The sequence below is a fragment of the Galendromus occidentalis genome, unplaced genomic scaffold, assembly GCF_000255335.2.
Source record: "Galendromus occidentalis unplaced genomic scaffold, Mocc_1.1 scf7180000077528, whole genome shotgun sequence".
NCBI lineage: Eukaryota > Metazoa > Arthropoda > Arachnida > Mesostigmata > Phytoseiidae > Galendromus > Galendromus occidentalis.
This window is the reverse complement of record NW_003805516.1, coordinates 152810-166451: the sequence shown is the minus strand read 5'-3', so window position 1 is coordinate 166451 and position 13642 is coordinate 152810. Positions and strand designations below refer to the sequence as shown.

Below are 13642 nucleotides of genomic sequence, written 5' to 3'. Positions count from 1 at the left end.
ACACGACGGACGCTACATGGGAGCAGCAGCCGACTGTCCGAGCGCCATTAGCGCACTCGCAGTAATGTCGTTTGATTCCCGCATAACCTAGCGTTCCGGGCTCGTAATCGATGTAACACCTGTAGCTCTTGCTCCCAACATGTCTCGACCGGACCTCTACTTTGAGGATGTTAGTTTGGTCCCGGTGAAACTTCAGGTTGATCGTGTTGTCCTCGTTCAGCAGTTCAGCCAGATAAGACACAGATTGGGAGAGCTGGTAGGTTCCAGTGAATAGGATCTTGAGATCCTTCTCTGTCAGTATCGGGAAGTCAGAAATCGAGTCAGAGGTAATGGTTGACCATGGCCGCCTCACTCTGTTCCATCCATTTACTTCAGCTTCTTGGCCCAATGAATTCGGGACTTGAAGCATCTGCTGCATGCGTCCCAGAACCTCATCGAACATACCCTGATCGGATTGGAGGCGCTTCCCGAAACGGTTGTTCAAATAACAAGCGATCCTTGTTAGAACTCCAATCTTCGGAAGCAGATCATTGTCAACTCGATGATCCAGGAGTCTGTATCTTTGTTTGATTATACCGTGTACAGCTTCTACCGCCCATCGAATTTTCGTCACGAATCGAGAAGCGTTGGCCTCATCCGTGGGCAATTGTTTGCGATGACCTTTTAAGGCGGCATGTAGACAGTGAGACCCTGTTCCTCTAGCTGAGTCTTCACATCCCGGAAGCCTCGATCCACGAAACACATGTCACCCGCTCTCAAGAAACCGCCTAGACCAGTCGGGTCTCGCATCGCGTCCACCATGATTTTGGCATCGTTGACATTCGCGTTGTAGGGTCCCAGCATGTCGATTACGTATCCAGTGGTTGTACAGGTGGTTAACGGTTTACAAAGTGGCGCTTTCTTCTGCACTGGGTACGATTTTCTCTGGTACGAGTTGTTTGCGCTTTTACCGCGACGAATATACGTTCCATCAAATATCAGAGCCAAAGAATACTCTTGCTCCGAAGAGCTGTCTGACGAACTCTGATGTCTCAGTCTGGATCTAGTCCTCTCGCGCGCGAGCTGAGAATCCGAATCCGATGGGCGATCTCTCTCCCGAATCGTCAGACCTGCGGAGATTCTTGAGTCGCTGTTCCGGGATGGAGCTACCGTTCCTGTTATCAACGAAGATAGTGACGAAGACTGATTTGGGATCTATGTCATGCTCCTAAGTATCATCGTAATCAAAAATAAAAATCCCCGCCGGTCAATTCGATTGAAGTGTAGTACCAAGGAGGGCGCGCAGCGTCTGCTCGATGCGCGGTAAGATTCAAATGTGTCCCGCGAGATCCTGGGTCATCGTCAGACCAGGGAATAGCGATTGGGAGCGGCAATGGGCGTTTACCGAAAAACCATAGAAATCAGTGGTAGGGAATGAAGTGTTCGCGAATGAACCTATTTGGACTAATCCGATTTTGATGAAACTTGGTGTGCGTGTACATGGGTTTACGGGGTTTATTTGTGACATAGTGACATCCATGTTCACGAAGGTCTTCGGTGTCTGGGAGCTTGAAGAAAATTAAAATTCGGAAATAAATGATGATGAAAAGTACTGAGGAAAATGGGACCGGGCTAGAATTGTGGCATTTTTCGCCAGCTTTCCAACGAGACCAAGCACGACCCTCTAGCTCTTACCGTTTCCGAGAAAATCGCATTTTAAGATTTTTGAACTTTGACCTTTTTCTCGAAACTGGCCGCGTCGATTTCTGGGAGACTCGTGAAAAAGTCTTCTACTAACCGAGAGCTATCACCCTATCTAGTCAGTTTTCCAAAACAGATCGTAGCCGGGATCGCCACGTTATTCGGCTGTACCCTTTGGAGAGATAGAGTCCGAAACCAATAATAAGGGTTCCGCGGAACCCCACAAGGGTTCCGCGGGGCGAAAAAGGTTGAGAACCCCTGTTCTACAGGATGTACGCTTTCCGGAGGTTCACGCTGTCGAAGATCGGAGACTTGTTACATCATTCGTCTTCATGCCCGAGCCTCATCGTTCGGGACCTGACGCGCGGCTTGGACCACGAAGTCCGACTCCGGACGGAGGGAACACTCCTGAGCCGTCTCTTCGACAGATTCGTTCTCATGGTCTGCATGGTACGTTTCCGAACTCTGCAAGCTATCGGGAGACCCAATTTTCTGTCGGCACGGTGGGAAACTTATCGGGAGGGCTTGATTTTCGTCACGGCATTCTTGGTTGCGAGGAAAGCCGTGAATTTCGCCGTGCAGAGCGTGAGGCCGTGAATTTCGCCATTCGTCCCCAAGTCGAACGGCGTTCCACGTTCGAATGCTTTTTTCGTGGATCTGTGAGCGGAGGTGGCGATGCATGAAGGGATGTTCTGTCTCATTTCTATCCCTGAGTATCTTTTGTACATCAATTTCGTTCCTGGGTAGATCTTGATATTTCTGTCGCAGCCCTCCGTGTTTTCCCCAGTCTCTTTGAGAAAATGACAATGCCTGTTTCAGCAATTGCTTATCCGTGAAAATCCACGGTGTCCGCGATAATTCTCAGGGAAGGCCGTGCTCGCCTCGAATTCCGCGGCGAAAAGCCGTGACGGAGGTCTCGCCCAACTTATCGGGGATCGGAAGGATCTGGACACTACCGGGGTGCCCGCGAGCCGTAAGGTGGAGGATTACTCAGAGAGGATAGCCATCACAGGTTGCGAGAAGCGTCTCTATCCCAAGTGAAGAACTATTTGATGGCTTGGTGGCAGAAGTTAACCTAATACATCGTAACTCTTGATGTCAGAATCGAAATCACTCAGTTCCTGCTATCATCGATGTGTGCCCTATGATTTTCACTGACTGAGATCAGGAAATCATCATAGCGCGACACGCCGTCGAGCCCTCCTCCCTCCTGTCCGGGAGAGGGAGAGATGATTCAGCAATTAGAGACTTACACAATGATACACGAGATACAATGTTGATAGCAACGCCCTTCCTCCCGAGTTCCCAGAGAACTTTCGAGGAGTTCCTTCATGTCCCGTCACCATGGGTCTACGGCATCCTATATATATATATATTATTCGCGAATCGCGATAGGCGGGATTCGGCTGGCCTCTATTGGCCGAGCGTAATCACGACTCGGCGTTTCGGAGCCAGCGACTTAAAACACGAGGTCGCTCCAGATATCGAAATCGAGGACTTACTCCCGATAACTCTGTAGATTCGCTTGATCAGACTATCCAGCTGTTAAGCAGCGACCGAGTTTATTCTCCTAATACGTCGTGAGGATTTTTTTCAGGATTTTTGTACCCATGTTCAGACGCACGGGAGGCCGAGCCTGATTCATTCATTCAGACAGTCAGTCATGTGGTCGTATCATACAAAAAGTTTTTCATAGAGAATCGGGGCATACCTACGCATGCATTCTAACGTAAGCTGAAACTTCCATTCTATAGGTACGGATCGATGCATCTTTACCAGGCTAGGAACCAAGCTACAGGAGCAGAACGGTGCGTATAAGCACCGAAGCCGTTGGAATGAGAGATCCTCGATCTTCCCGCGGTTTTCCCCAGATGAAACCGTTCGTATCTATGTCTGTAGCTCTCCTCCAGCCACGTAGACCAGCCAGCGCATGAGCATCAACGTCGGTCAAATAGTAAACGGAGATTCCGAGGAGCTTTCGCGCCGCCGTCCTACCGCGAACCGTTCCACATGTGGGGGATGAGAATAAATTTTCGGGGCGACGCTGGAGCTGAACATGGCTGAGTACAAAATGCGGCGAAAAAATTGGCTCTCTGGAAGAGCCAGGGAGCCCAACCACGCTCCTTGCGAGGTCATCTTTGCGCCGGGATCGCGTAGAGTCCCAAGCCGGTCATCGGGTCTGGAACCACGATGCGCAGTCGAGAACTGCGGTCATCATGCGTCCACTTCGGACAACATGTGGATATTCGGAAACACATTTATACTCGGAGCAGATCCTTTACTTTGAAAGCCAGCCAGGGGTGAGATTCACGCTCAATTCGCAGGAGATGCGCAGACTCCAGGCGGGACGCTGACGGCTCTTTCTGTGAATTCTTTTCGTCATCACTTTTGCATAATTCCATGAAAAAGCGCAAGGCTCCATGACTAGCTGGAGTTCCCAATTTCGGGCTCGCGGGTAGGGAAGCATTTAGGGTGTGCTTCGTATGTTCTCGAAATGTCTCAAGAAACACGAGGGAGAGCCAGGGGACGACGCAGCGCCGGCGCGCGTGAAATTCGATCTCCTTGGTCTGAGAAGGCGATTCTGCCCAGACAACTTTTGTGCTGGAGGATTCGTCGGCTCGGAAAATCCCGAGCCTGACACGGCCAGATCGGATTACATGGAAAGACGAATTCCGAACAAAAGAACAAAAGTGCTGATTTCCCCTTCCGTGTCGATTCTTCTTTCGTTCCGTGAATCACATCTGGGCTCGTAAGCCATTCAGCGGAAGGACATCGGAGCAGGTCAGGTAGTAGACGCAGATCTCGAGAAAAGACTCACAAGTCGCCGTGAAGAAGCGATATCGCTTCTTGAATTAAAACAGTGGAGAGAAGATATTGAGGACAACGCGGGATGCGACGCCGACGCTCCCAGCGAGGGGAAAAATTCGCTCTCTGGAAGAGCGACGGAGCTCAACCACACTCCCACGCCCGGTGGACGGGCTTCATCATCGGGTCTGGAACCACGATGCGCAGCCGGGAACTGCGGTATCCATGTGTCCACGCCGGACAAGGTTCTCGGCCATCGGGGAGGAATTTGTACTTGGTTCCCTTTGCATCCTCCGAGATCAAGCCAGAGCTAAGATTCACGATCAATCTAGGGGAGATCGTCAGACTCCAGGCGGGGAACTTGGGGCTCGACCGAAGCATTTCTAGCCTAATTAATTTTCCATAATTTGTGCAAAGTACCACGTTCTATGAGGGGCTAGAATTCACGGGTTTGCTCATCCTACGGATAGAGAAGTCCCTAGGATGTGCTTCGTATGTTCTCAAAATCTTACAATCAGAGTTGAGATGCAGGAGTCGGGTGACGGCGAAATGACGCGAAATCAGAGCATTTCTCGACGCGGGATCACCTTATCCCGACACGATCGAGAGGTAAGCCGATCAGCCGCTCATTATGATATAGCTTGCTGCTCCCATTCATTAATTCATTAGATCCAGCTCCCCGCAGCTAGATACCATCGCTCGACATCGATGAGATCTACGGGGACGTAAGCAGCCTAACAATCGATGCCTTCGGGAGTCGACCCGATTCTAAACTTGTAGTGTCCACCGTTCATCTCCTCTCGAATAGATCAGAGTGAATTTGTTTCGAGCAGAAACTCTGCGCCAAACATTGACCCAGAAAAACACTAGACGCAAACAACATCCCGATGCAGAACAGATAGAGGATGGGTAGGATGTCGGCCACATTCACATTCTCATTGGGAGGCCCGTCCTCCAGCTCGTGTCGCTCGACACAACGAGCATCGGAATCATTGTCCGTACCCAAATGGCTCCTACCCTTGTCGAGGCTGCAGAACTTCTGGCGATATGTGTTCGATAGCTCCAATTCGAAGAAGTCCTCGATCTTGCTCTTGAGATCACCATAAGAGTCGTGGTCGGGCGGGAATCTGGTCCTCCCATAGGTCATCTCGTGCTGGGCTACGCGCAACGGCTCGAGCATAGGATAGTCGCTGACCAGGACGAATCGTTCCTCGGTAGAGCCTCGACGAATCCGACACCCCATGAGCTCTATACTGTGCACGATGTACTGGGGCTCCTCGAAGGAGACTTCGTAAGCGCTGATATTGCGAAACAATTTCTCTCGCATTGCTCGAATTCTCCCCTCTGATTGACATATCACGCCTCCTCTTAGGAAATACGGCGCATTTTGAAGCAATAAAGCTAGGCTCTCCTCATACGCGAACCAGGCTTTTATCGTCGACACTGTATCCGTATCAGCCCCATAAGCCTCTGAACAGTTAGGAACAGATCTCACTCTGGATGCGGGAAGAGCGCTGAAGCTCGCTACGACGCCCCCCGCGATGTACGCGCGGATTATCGGGACAGTCAAGAACCAGAGGCCGAGAAGCGCCATGTTTTTGAGTGGGATCCTTCTCGCTGGATTCCAGAACATCGGAGTCCACACGCTGCAGATCAGGCGATAGAAGGTATACCTCCTTTCCGAGCCTTGCGGATGTTCACTGGAGAGACAGATCCCAGCGGCCAGGCACAGAATGAGTATCCACAGGCGGGGTTGGAATACAGCGAGAAGACTGTTCCAAAACGCGCTATCTCGAGGAACCCGAGCAATTGCAAACAGAGGCTCGTGATACAGGCCGAAAATATGCGCAGAGTATCTCCTGGTGTAAGAAAAGTCAACTATCATCATTGTACCATTGGGGTCCTGGAAGACCACAGAGAAGTCTCGGATGCCTTTGAACGCTCCGGAAATATCGGATTCCCGGAAGAAATTTACATCTATTCTGGTGAACCGAAGGTGCTCGGCATCTCGTAAAGTTCGGAGCGTCTCATCCAGGCCTACTCGCTGCCAAGAGGGGGAGTCGAGGAAGAGAAATCTCCGTAAAAAAGGCGAGTACTTTCTACTTCCTGGAGCGTGTGAAATGAAGTATTCTGGCTGGAGGTCAGGATTTACCCTGATTCTCACACGATAGTGGCTATCTGCTCCGTTCGAATAGCTCGATTGGGCTTGCACGTTCTCGATGACAAACTCCAAGGCGACGAAGAACCTACGGGGGAATCCGGTGTGTTGGAGCAGTCTCGCAAGCTTGAGGTCTTCTTGGAGCTCGGCACAAAGAAAGGCAAGGTACACCGTGTCTTCCGACGATTGCATTTTCTGATGGGACGCCATGAACTCGACGATTCCCATTTGATTCTGCCCAGACAATCCATGATTGAAAACATCGACGAAACTTACGTCGGACGAAATTCGCACTCTAGGCTCTACGCAACAATCGGAGTCCAAAACTACTACCGGCCTCGACTTTCCGTATAAAGACAGGATGTCGCGGACCTGATCCCTTCGGACCTGTTGTTTTGGAGCAGATCGTGGAGTCTCCAAAGGTCTATCTGACAGAAAGCATCCTCTCGGTGGAAAATTAGTGCTCGCGGTCCCGATCAGAACGGCGGAGTAAATTGAGAGAAGCAGCCTGAGGTTCATCAGACATCGGAGGACCAGTACTCGCGATTCCTCGAGGAGGTTTAGACTTAGAGTCCGATGCAGGAGGACCGATCTGAAAGCGGAATGATCATAATATCAATCGATCGAAGTCGATTCAAGCCTCAGATCACCCTCAACATCCCCTTGACTAACCCGAAGAACTCATCCCATTTCAATCATGGGAAGTGAGACTCAATGGAAATCGCGCACACAGATGAGCATCGGCAGGTAGAGAGGAACATCATTTCACTCTCTCCGTCGATTGGTCGCGTCGATACGCTAGAGTTGCGACAGGTCAAGATGCATTCCTATATTATTCTCGTGCCGCGCTGTTCCGATCGAAGCGTTCGATCTGTTTGTGATCGAAATCATCGATATTCCTGACCTTCACCCCGTTGAGGGGCATTTCCGACGATCATCTCGCCAGTGAAGCTCAGCAATGCTTCTGGACAGGGGTGATTCGACTGTGATCCGAGCTCCAGCTTTTCAATACGGACGATACAGACCGATGTATGTACTCGAGGCTTTGCGATCAGACCTCTCCTCCGAAAGGTACTCCTTCAGGTACTCGCATTTCTCGGAATGCGGCATAACGGAAGCCGTCTCCGACACGTAGGCTTTCGGAACCTGGCAATCATCGTCGCGAAGGCTGTGATTAGTATAGACACTGCTAGGTACAAGTCTTCTCCGGAAGACGAGTACTCTTCGAAAGACGATACCTCTCCGGAAGATGGTAAATTATTGTCCTTCATGTCCACCGGGGTCCGTCAGGGGAAATGCGAGGTCCGTTTAGATGAGCGCAAGGAAGCAGAAACGGACAGCAGTTTTGGATAGTTTGACTCGAGGGCCTTAGGTTTTGTATCCGAGAATTCAAGGTATTTCTCAGAGAGAAAATCGGCAGGGAACGGCTGGCACGTGCAGCGCGGCGGAAAAGTCGGAAATTCAAGAAGGTTGCCCTAGGCGGAATTTGAGCACGCTTCGCGCCTTACATTGAGAACTCGAATCGCTGCATCTCTGACCCGGATGACGGCTTTTGCTCTCATTCCCCTCGAGATTGCGCGACCGAGTATTCTGTCTCAGGACTTCAGACATCTGAATCCAACATCGGGTCACAAGGACCCGGAGAAGCGATCGCTGATTTAGAAGTCCTGCGAAGTTCCGTTCTGTAAATCTCCGCGCTCGAAGTATCGAGAGCTGACCGGCATCGGACGAATCTCCGTGATTTTTGAGCTGAACACACAGAGCACTCCGAACCGTACGTTTTCGACGAAGGTAACTCGAAGAACTTGGTTTCTCCCGTGAAATTCCCGAAAAGTGGTCTAGGTTTCCACGGAAGAGCATGCGCGACAAAGCGCTGAGCTGATCTCATTTCATGGACTGGCGGATGGCCTCCCTGTGCGAGATAAGTAGATAAGTCGTTAGAGCAGGGGACAGGCTCGAGCCATTGTAGAGAGGGGCGGAGACGGAGCGTCGTGATTGGCGATTCCGGTGAAGAGTTCACGCCTGGATTGATTCGCTATGCCGTCTTCCGCACAGAGGACACCACCCTGTGAGAAGGGTAGAAGCCGGGCTCCGCATGAGCGGAGTATGCGGAACCCGGCCGGACCGAAACATACCGTACCGATTGAGTGGGAGATTCGATCCGCTGATTCTGACTGAGGTTGGGATAACCTGTTGGTACGGTTGTGCTGAGATAGCACAACCTAAGCCCGAAAAAAAGAATCGGGTCAGTGGGTCTCATCTGGAATGGTATTCTACATGCCAGTCAATCCATGACAGCAATCGCAAGCTCGTTTCCCAATCGCTCCATCAATAAAATATCAGGCCAAATTATCTCTAGTTATCTTGCTTATTATTCCGAGACCTTGGAGGAGCCTGTTTTGTTGTACCACTGGACAACGCCTGTCCAGAAAGAGACACATTCTTTCACGTAGCCGTGGGTCATGTTGTCAACAACTTCAGTTAAGAGACCATTGACCCGAGAAGCCCGTGAATATAATTATTTAATAGTGGGCCAAGACATTTTCGACCGACCAACATATCTTCGATTCGGCGCCTGGTGATGACTCCAGGGAGTGTATCTGGCGGGCTCCGACGCATGACAAAGATCTGAGTTCTCCCAGAGAGAGCTCTCTTGTCTAATGTGTATGGAGACCCAGCGAGTAGCTCTCCGTTCCACGGCCATTCGGCTTCGAGGGAGGGGAATACGATTCGACGCGCTGCGGAACCTTCGATTTCTCCGAGATGCTGGTCTGTCGGTCTGCCGACAGGAGCGTAAGAAATATCGGCTGTACGTGAATCTACGCCGGAACAACAGAGATTTGGCACCCGCCACCGATACTCTTTGTTTTTCGGGGAAGTGGGAACGAAACGAGGAGAGGGGAAGAATGGGAGAGAACCCTGCGAGATTTTCCGAAGACCGGCGACGAAAGGCATTGGTGGCTCATGATCTAGGTCACCTTTCGAATTCTTAGCGAGTTTTGAATGAGACAACCTTGTGAAATACGATCAATTGAATCCTTTAGCTTGTCAGGCGTGTAATTTTACGGATGCGGGCTATCAATGAGAGCTGCGATGCGGGCGCCGCATATAAATACGATCATTCCGCAAACCATCAGTCCAAACGGAAGCCGAATGTTCGCAATGTTAACTATCGCTCTTTGCGCGCTTAGCGTTTCAGTGTTCCAGATTATTGAGGCGGGGCCGAGGTTCCCGCTTCCCCAGACCAAATCGAATGATCCGACGCAGCCGAGCAAGTAAGGCTTCTTTCAAAAAATTACCTAGTCCGATACACTGATCTTATGTACCCATAAGCACGTTCATGCTAAGAATCAACCCTGACTGCCTTGTCGGATAGGTTTCCCCGACCGACTTACGATCGATTCCGAGAAGTCTGGAAGCTATTTGTATATCGATTCCGAATCCGCTCTCCGTCCAGCGGTATCCGGAAATGATAATGGAAGTTTATTCGCACAAACGAATCCCTGCATTCGCACAACTACTCCTCAACATTCGAGATTATTTTAGGCTGACGGGAATATTCTTGAGTCATTAGTCATGAGCTCCTCTCCGATCGACTTCCTACATCTTTGAACACGCATCAGTACACCGAGCGGATATATTTCTCAATTTTTCAGTCCTCTGACGATTCTGGAGTTCATGAATTCCAACATCTACCTTGAGCGTGACATCACAACCGAATACGACAGCGTCGTCCTGGTCGCGACGGGGTCCGATCCGAAAACCTGGGGAGCCGCCGAGAAACTCGGTCCAGCCTTCGAGCCGTTCAAACGGCTAGACAAATCATTCGGAAAAGACGTGACGCTCACGGTACAAGATGACGTCATCGTGGTTTACTCGCCAACCGGCGACATGAAGCGTGACTACGACGACGTCAGAAGCTTCATGGAAGCCGCAGAGAAAGGCGTGAAACGTGCTTTGAACTCAGGCTCCCGGAAGCCTCTCGTGGCTCTGCCGACGGAATTCGTACCATTCGACGGATTCAATGTCGACTCGAGCGTTGTTCTTGGCGCTTTGAAATCCCTCTACGTATCCCTCCAATCGAGAGAGTTCGCTCCTCAGAACGCATCCAAGGTAGAGCGCATCGGATTTCTGAACTTCAATGGCGACGATGATCGCATGACCTACATTCTGAGTCTCGAGGCGGGCCAGGTTGTCTTCCGAGACATCATCCTTGCCGATCCGGAACGCATGACGCCGAAGAAGGTGGAGGAGTATATAAATATGCTCTTCAGTCCCGCGCATGCCAGTCCCGTGAGCGTGAAGGTAATCTCCGGAAAAAGCGTCCTCGAAAAAAGCTACCCCTGTCTGGCTGCAGTGGACAGGTGCGCGGAACAGGTTGAGCGACATGCCGGTCGAGTGATTTTGTTGGAGTACTCGGATGGAAACCCAGAGAAAGTCCTCGGTTTCGTGGGCAAAGGGATCACTTTCGATGCCGGCGGTGTCAATCTCAAAACCGGTTCCAGCATCGCCGGAATGAGCCGCGACAAAGGCGGAGCCGCCGCCGTCGCTGGAATTTTCCAATCGTTGGCGATTAATAGACCGAAGAACATCCGCGTTCTTGGGGCGCTCTGCCTTGTGAGGAACTCGATCGGGGCGGATGCTTATATGATTGACGAAGTCATCGTATCGCGGGCCGGTCAGCGAATTCGAGTCACGAACACCGACGCAGAGGGGCGGTTCGCGATGGTCGATGCACTTGCCGAGATGAAGGAGCGCGTTCTGCAGGAGAAGTTGGAAAACAAAACTCACCTGTACACCATAGCCACGCTCACCGGAGCGGCTTCGGCAGCTGTTGGACCACCCTATTCCGTTGCGGTGGACAACGGTGTTGCGAGGAGAAGAAATAACTCGATGGTACGCCTCGGCGCTCACCGCCTCTGATATTCATTGTGCCACAAATTGATACGTATGAGTTCTCTTGCTGTTTTTCCATTCGCATTTTTGTTTCTCATTCATTCTTTTTCCTCCCCGCAGGACTTGCAGAGAGCGGGAGAGCAGCTCGGCGATATGATTGAGATTGGTCGTCTACGTCGAGAGGATTTCAAGGCGGTCAATTCGAAGACTCCGGATGACGATCTCCTTCAGACGAGCGCAAGTCGTCACAGAGGATTCCAGTACCCCGTGGCGTTCCTGATGAGGGGCTCCGGTGAGTTTTAAACTGGAAAGCGGAAATCTACACGGAATCGCACGATCGGTAGAATCGACGGATTATTCCAATCCGTCGATTCTGGATCCGCGGAGTCAAATAATCGAGGTATAATTTTGATCCGACCAGGTTTGGACAAGTATGACTCCGATTCTTCGCGTCCTATCGCCTACACTCACCTGGATATCGCACCGGCAGCAGCGAATTTCCCCGATGCTCCAAATTACGCAGCGATGAATGCTATCAATTACAGATATTTCTATGAACCAAATAAATATAGCTATATATAGTTAACTCCGTTTCCTCATTTGCTGCGCGAGCAGCCCGGGCTCCGAGGATTCCTCGTCTCAAAAAGACCTGACGCTTCTCTCGAGAGCTCGGAGCGGAGGTTGCCGAGGGGAATCCTCGGAAGATCTGCTGGAACTATCAAATCATGAAATGCTTCTCAGCTACATCGAACTCAGCGGACCGTAGAGGATCTGGCCCCGAGGTCGACTAATCTCTCGACTCTCCTGGAGTCCTCTGCTCCCACGATAATAAATAACAAAACAATTGAAGAAATCTAAGTAAGAGCCATGGAGAAAATTCATGTAAGACGGTCGCACGCGGGTCGATCTCATTTCCGATTATCCACGAGAGCGGGAGGAGAACTCGTCAGAGAAAGAGCCCTCATGCTGATGAGGGCCTCCTCAGCATATTAATTGTGAGACCCTCAGAGGGATCATTTGACGAACCCACCATTGGCAGTCACTCATGAATTGTGCTCTGATTCGGAATGTCTTCGATTCGAATTCCAAGCTCTGATGCGCGATGAGTGAAGTCTAGAGCCTGGACTTTCAGGAACTGAAAAACTCCAAAATAGGCAGGCAAAAAGGCACTAAAAATCTGCGAAATAGGCATGAAAAATAGGCAAAATAGGCAAGAAAGGCACTTAAAACCTGGAAGAAAAAGCACTCCGAACTAGACCGAGGAGGAGCAAGAACATGATACGTGTGATTTCGTAACGAAATGGGAGCTCTCTATTCTACAGGAGTTACATTGCACATCGGTATCATGTGAAACTTGGCATTTTCCGGCGTCAGACCGTGCCGTCGATCGGAGAGAAGTGATTTGTAGCGGGAGAAGGACCGCTCTTCATCCACACTGACTGCAGGAGCGTACTTGAAACAGGAAATTTCGGCGACAGACATCTCCGCGATTGAGGGGCCACCTGCCTCACCTGAGAGAGCCCTTTCGATTTGGGTCAAAATTTCGAACCCTGGATTTTGTTGGAGGACACGTTTCAGTTTGCTCTTTACCATCTCTCCCTTGGGTCCCTCGGCCTCATTGATGCGTTGTTTGAATTCGTTGAAAATTTTGAGCGTCACGCTCAGCATCTGCGAGCTACATTCTAGTTTTTTGATGTAGTCGGGCAGAGCCGAGAAATTCGCAGCGATGAAAGTGAGGTGTGACTTCACGCTCGTATTGAGCAACAAATCCTTGGACTTCTTGATTGCAGCGGCTTCGCTTTCGTCGAGCTCCTCTAACACACGTTTGATGTCCTCCAAATGCCTCGCGTAGTACAGAGCCGCGGAGAGCCAGGTGCCCCCATCGAGTGAGTACGGGCTCAGGAGGCGAGGTCACGTTCGGCGCCGTGGCTCGAAGAACTCGGATGACGTAGAAGGCGCTTTTTAGGAATATTTTCTTGACATTGGCAATGATGACTGTCCACCTCCGGGGACAGAACACGTATCTCTTCACATACTCGATGGATTCCATGCGCCAGGCATGTGACGTGAATCATTTTCGGGAAAAGAACCTTTAAGCCGGCA

General features: G+C 50.8%; 2 protein-coding genes across 2 annotated transcripts in view; one reads left to right on the top strand and one right to left on the bottom strand.

Moving 5' to 3' along the window:
* The first annotated feature begins 9866 nt into the window (after positions 1-9866).
* On the top strand, positions 9867-12121 carry LOC100906323 (putative aminopeptidase W07G4.4). Its single transcript, XM_003748151.3, has 4 exons — positions 9867-9918; positions 10300-11539; positions 11660-11831; positions 11961-12121. Exons 2-4 carry the CDS (start codon positions 10322-10324, stop codon positions 12119-12121), a joined length of 1551 nt encoding a protein of 516 aa, XP_003748199.3. The 5' UTR covers positions 9867-9918; positions 10300-10321.
* A 729-nt stretch (positions 12122-12850) lies between these two features.
* LOC114828484 (uncharacterized) overlaps positions 12851-13642 on the bottom strand; it is a 1279-nt gene continuing 487 nt past the window's right edge. The window contains exon 3 of the mRNA XM_029112807.1: positions 12851-13436. Within this exon, the coding sequence (XP_028968640.1) occupies positions 12851-13436 (586 nt within the window). The remainder of the gene's footprint in view (positions 13437-13642) is intronic.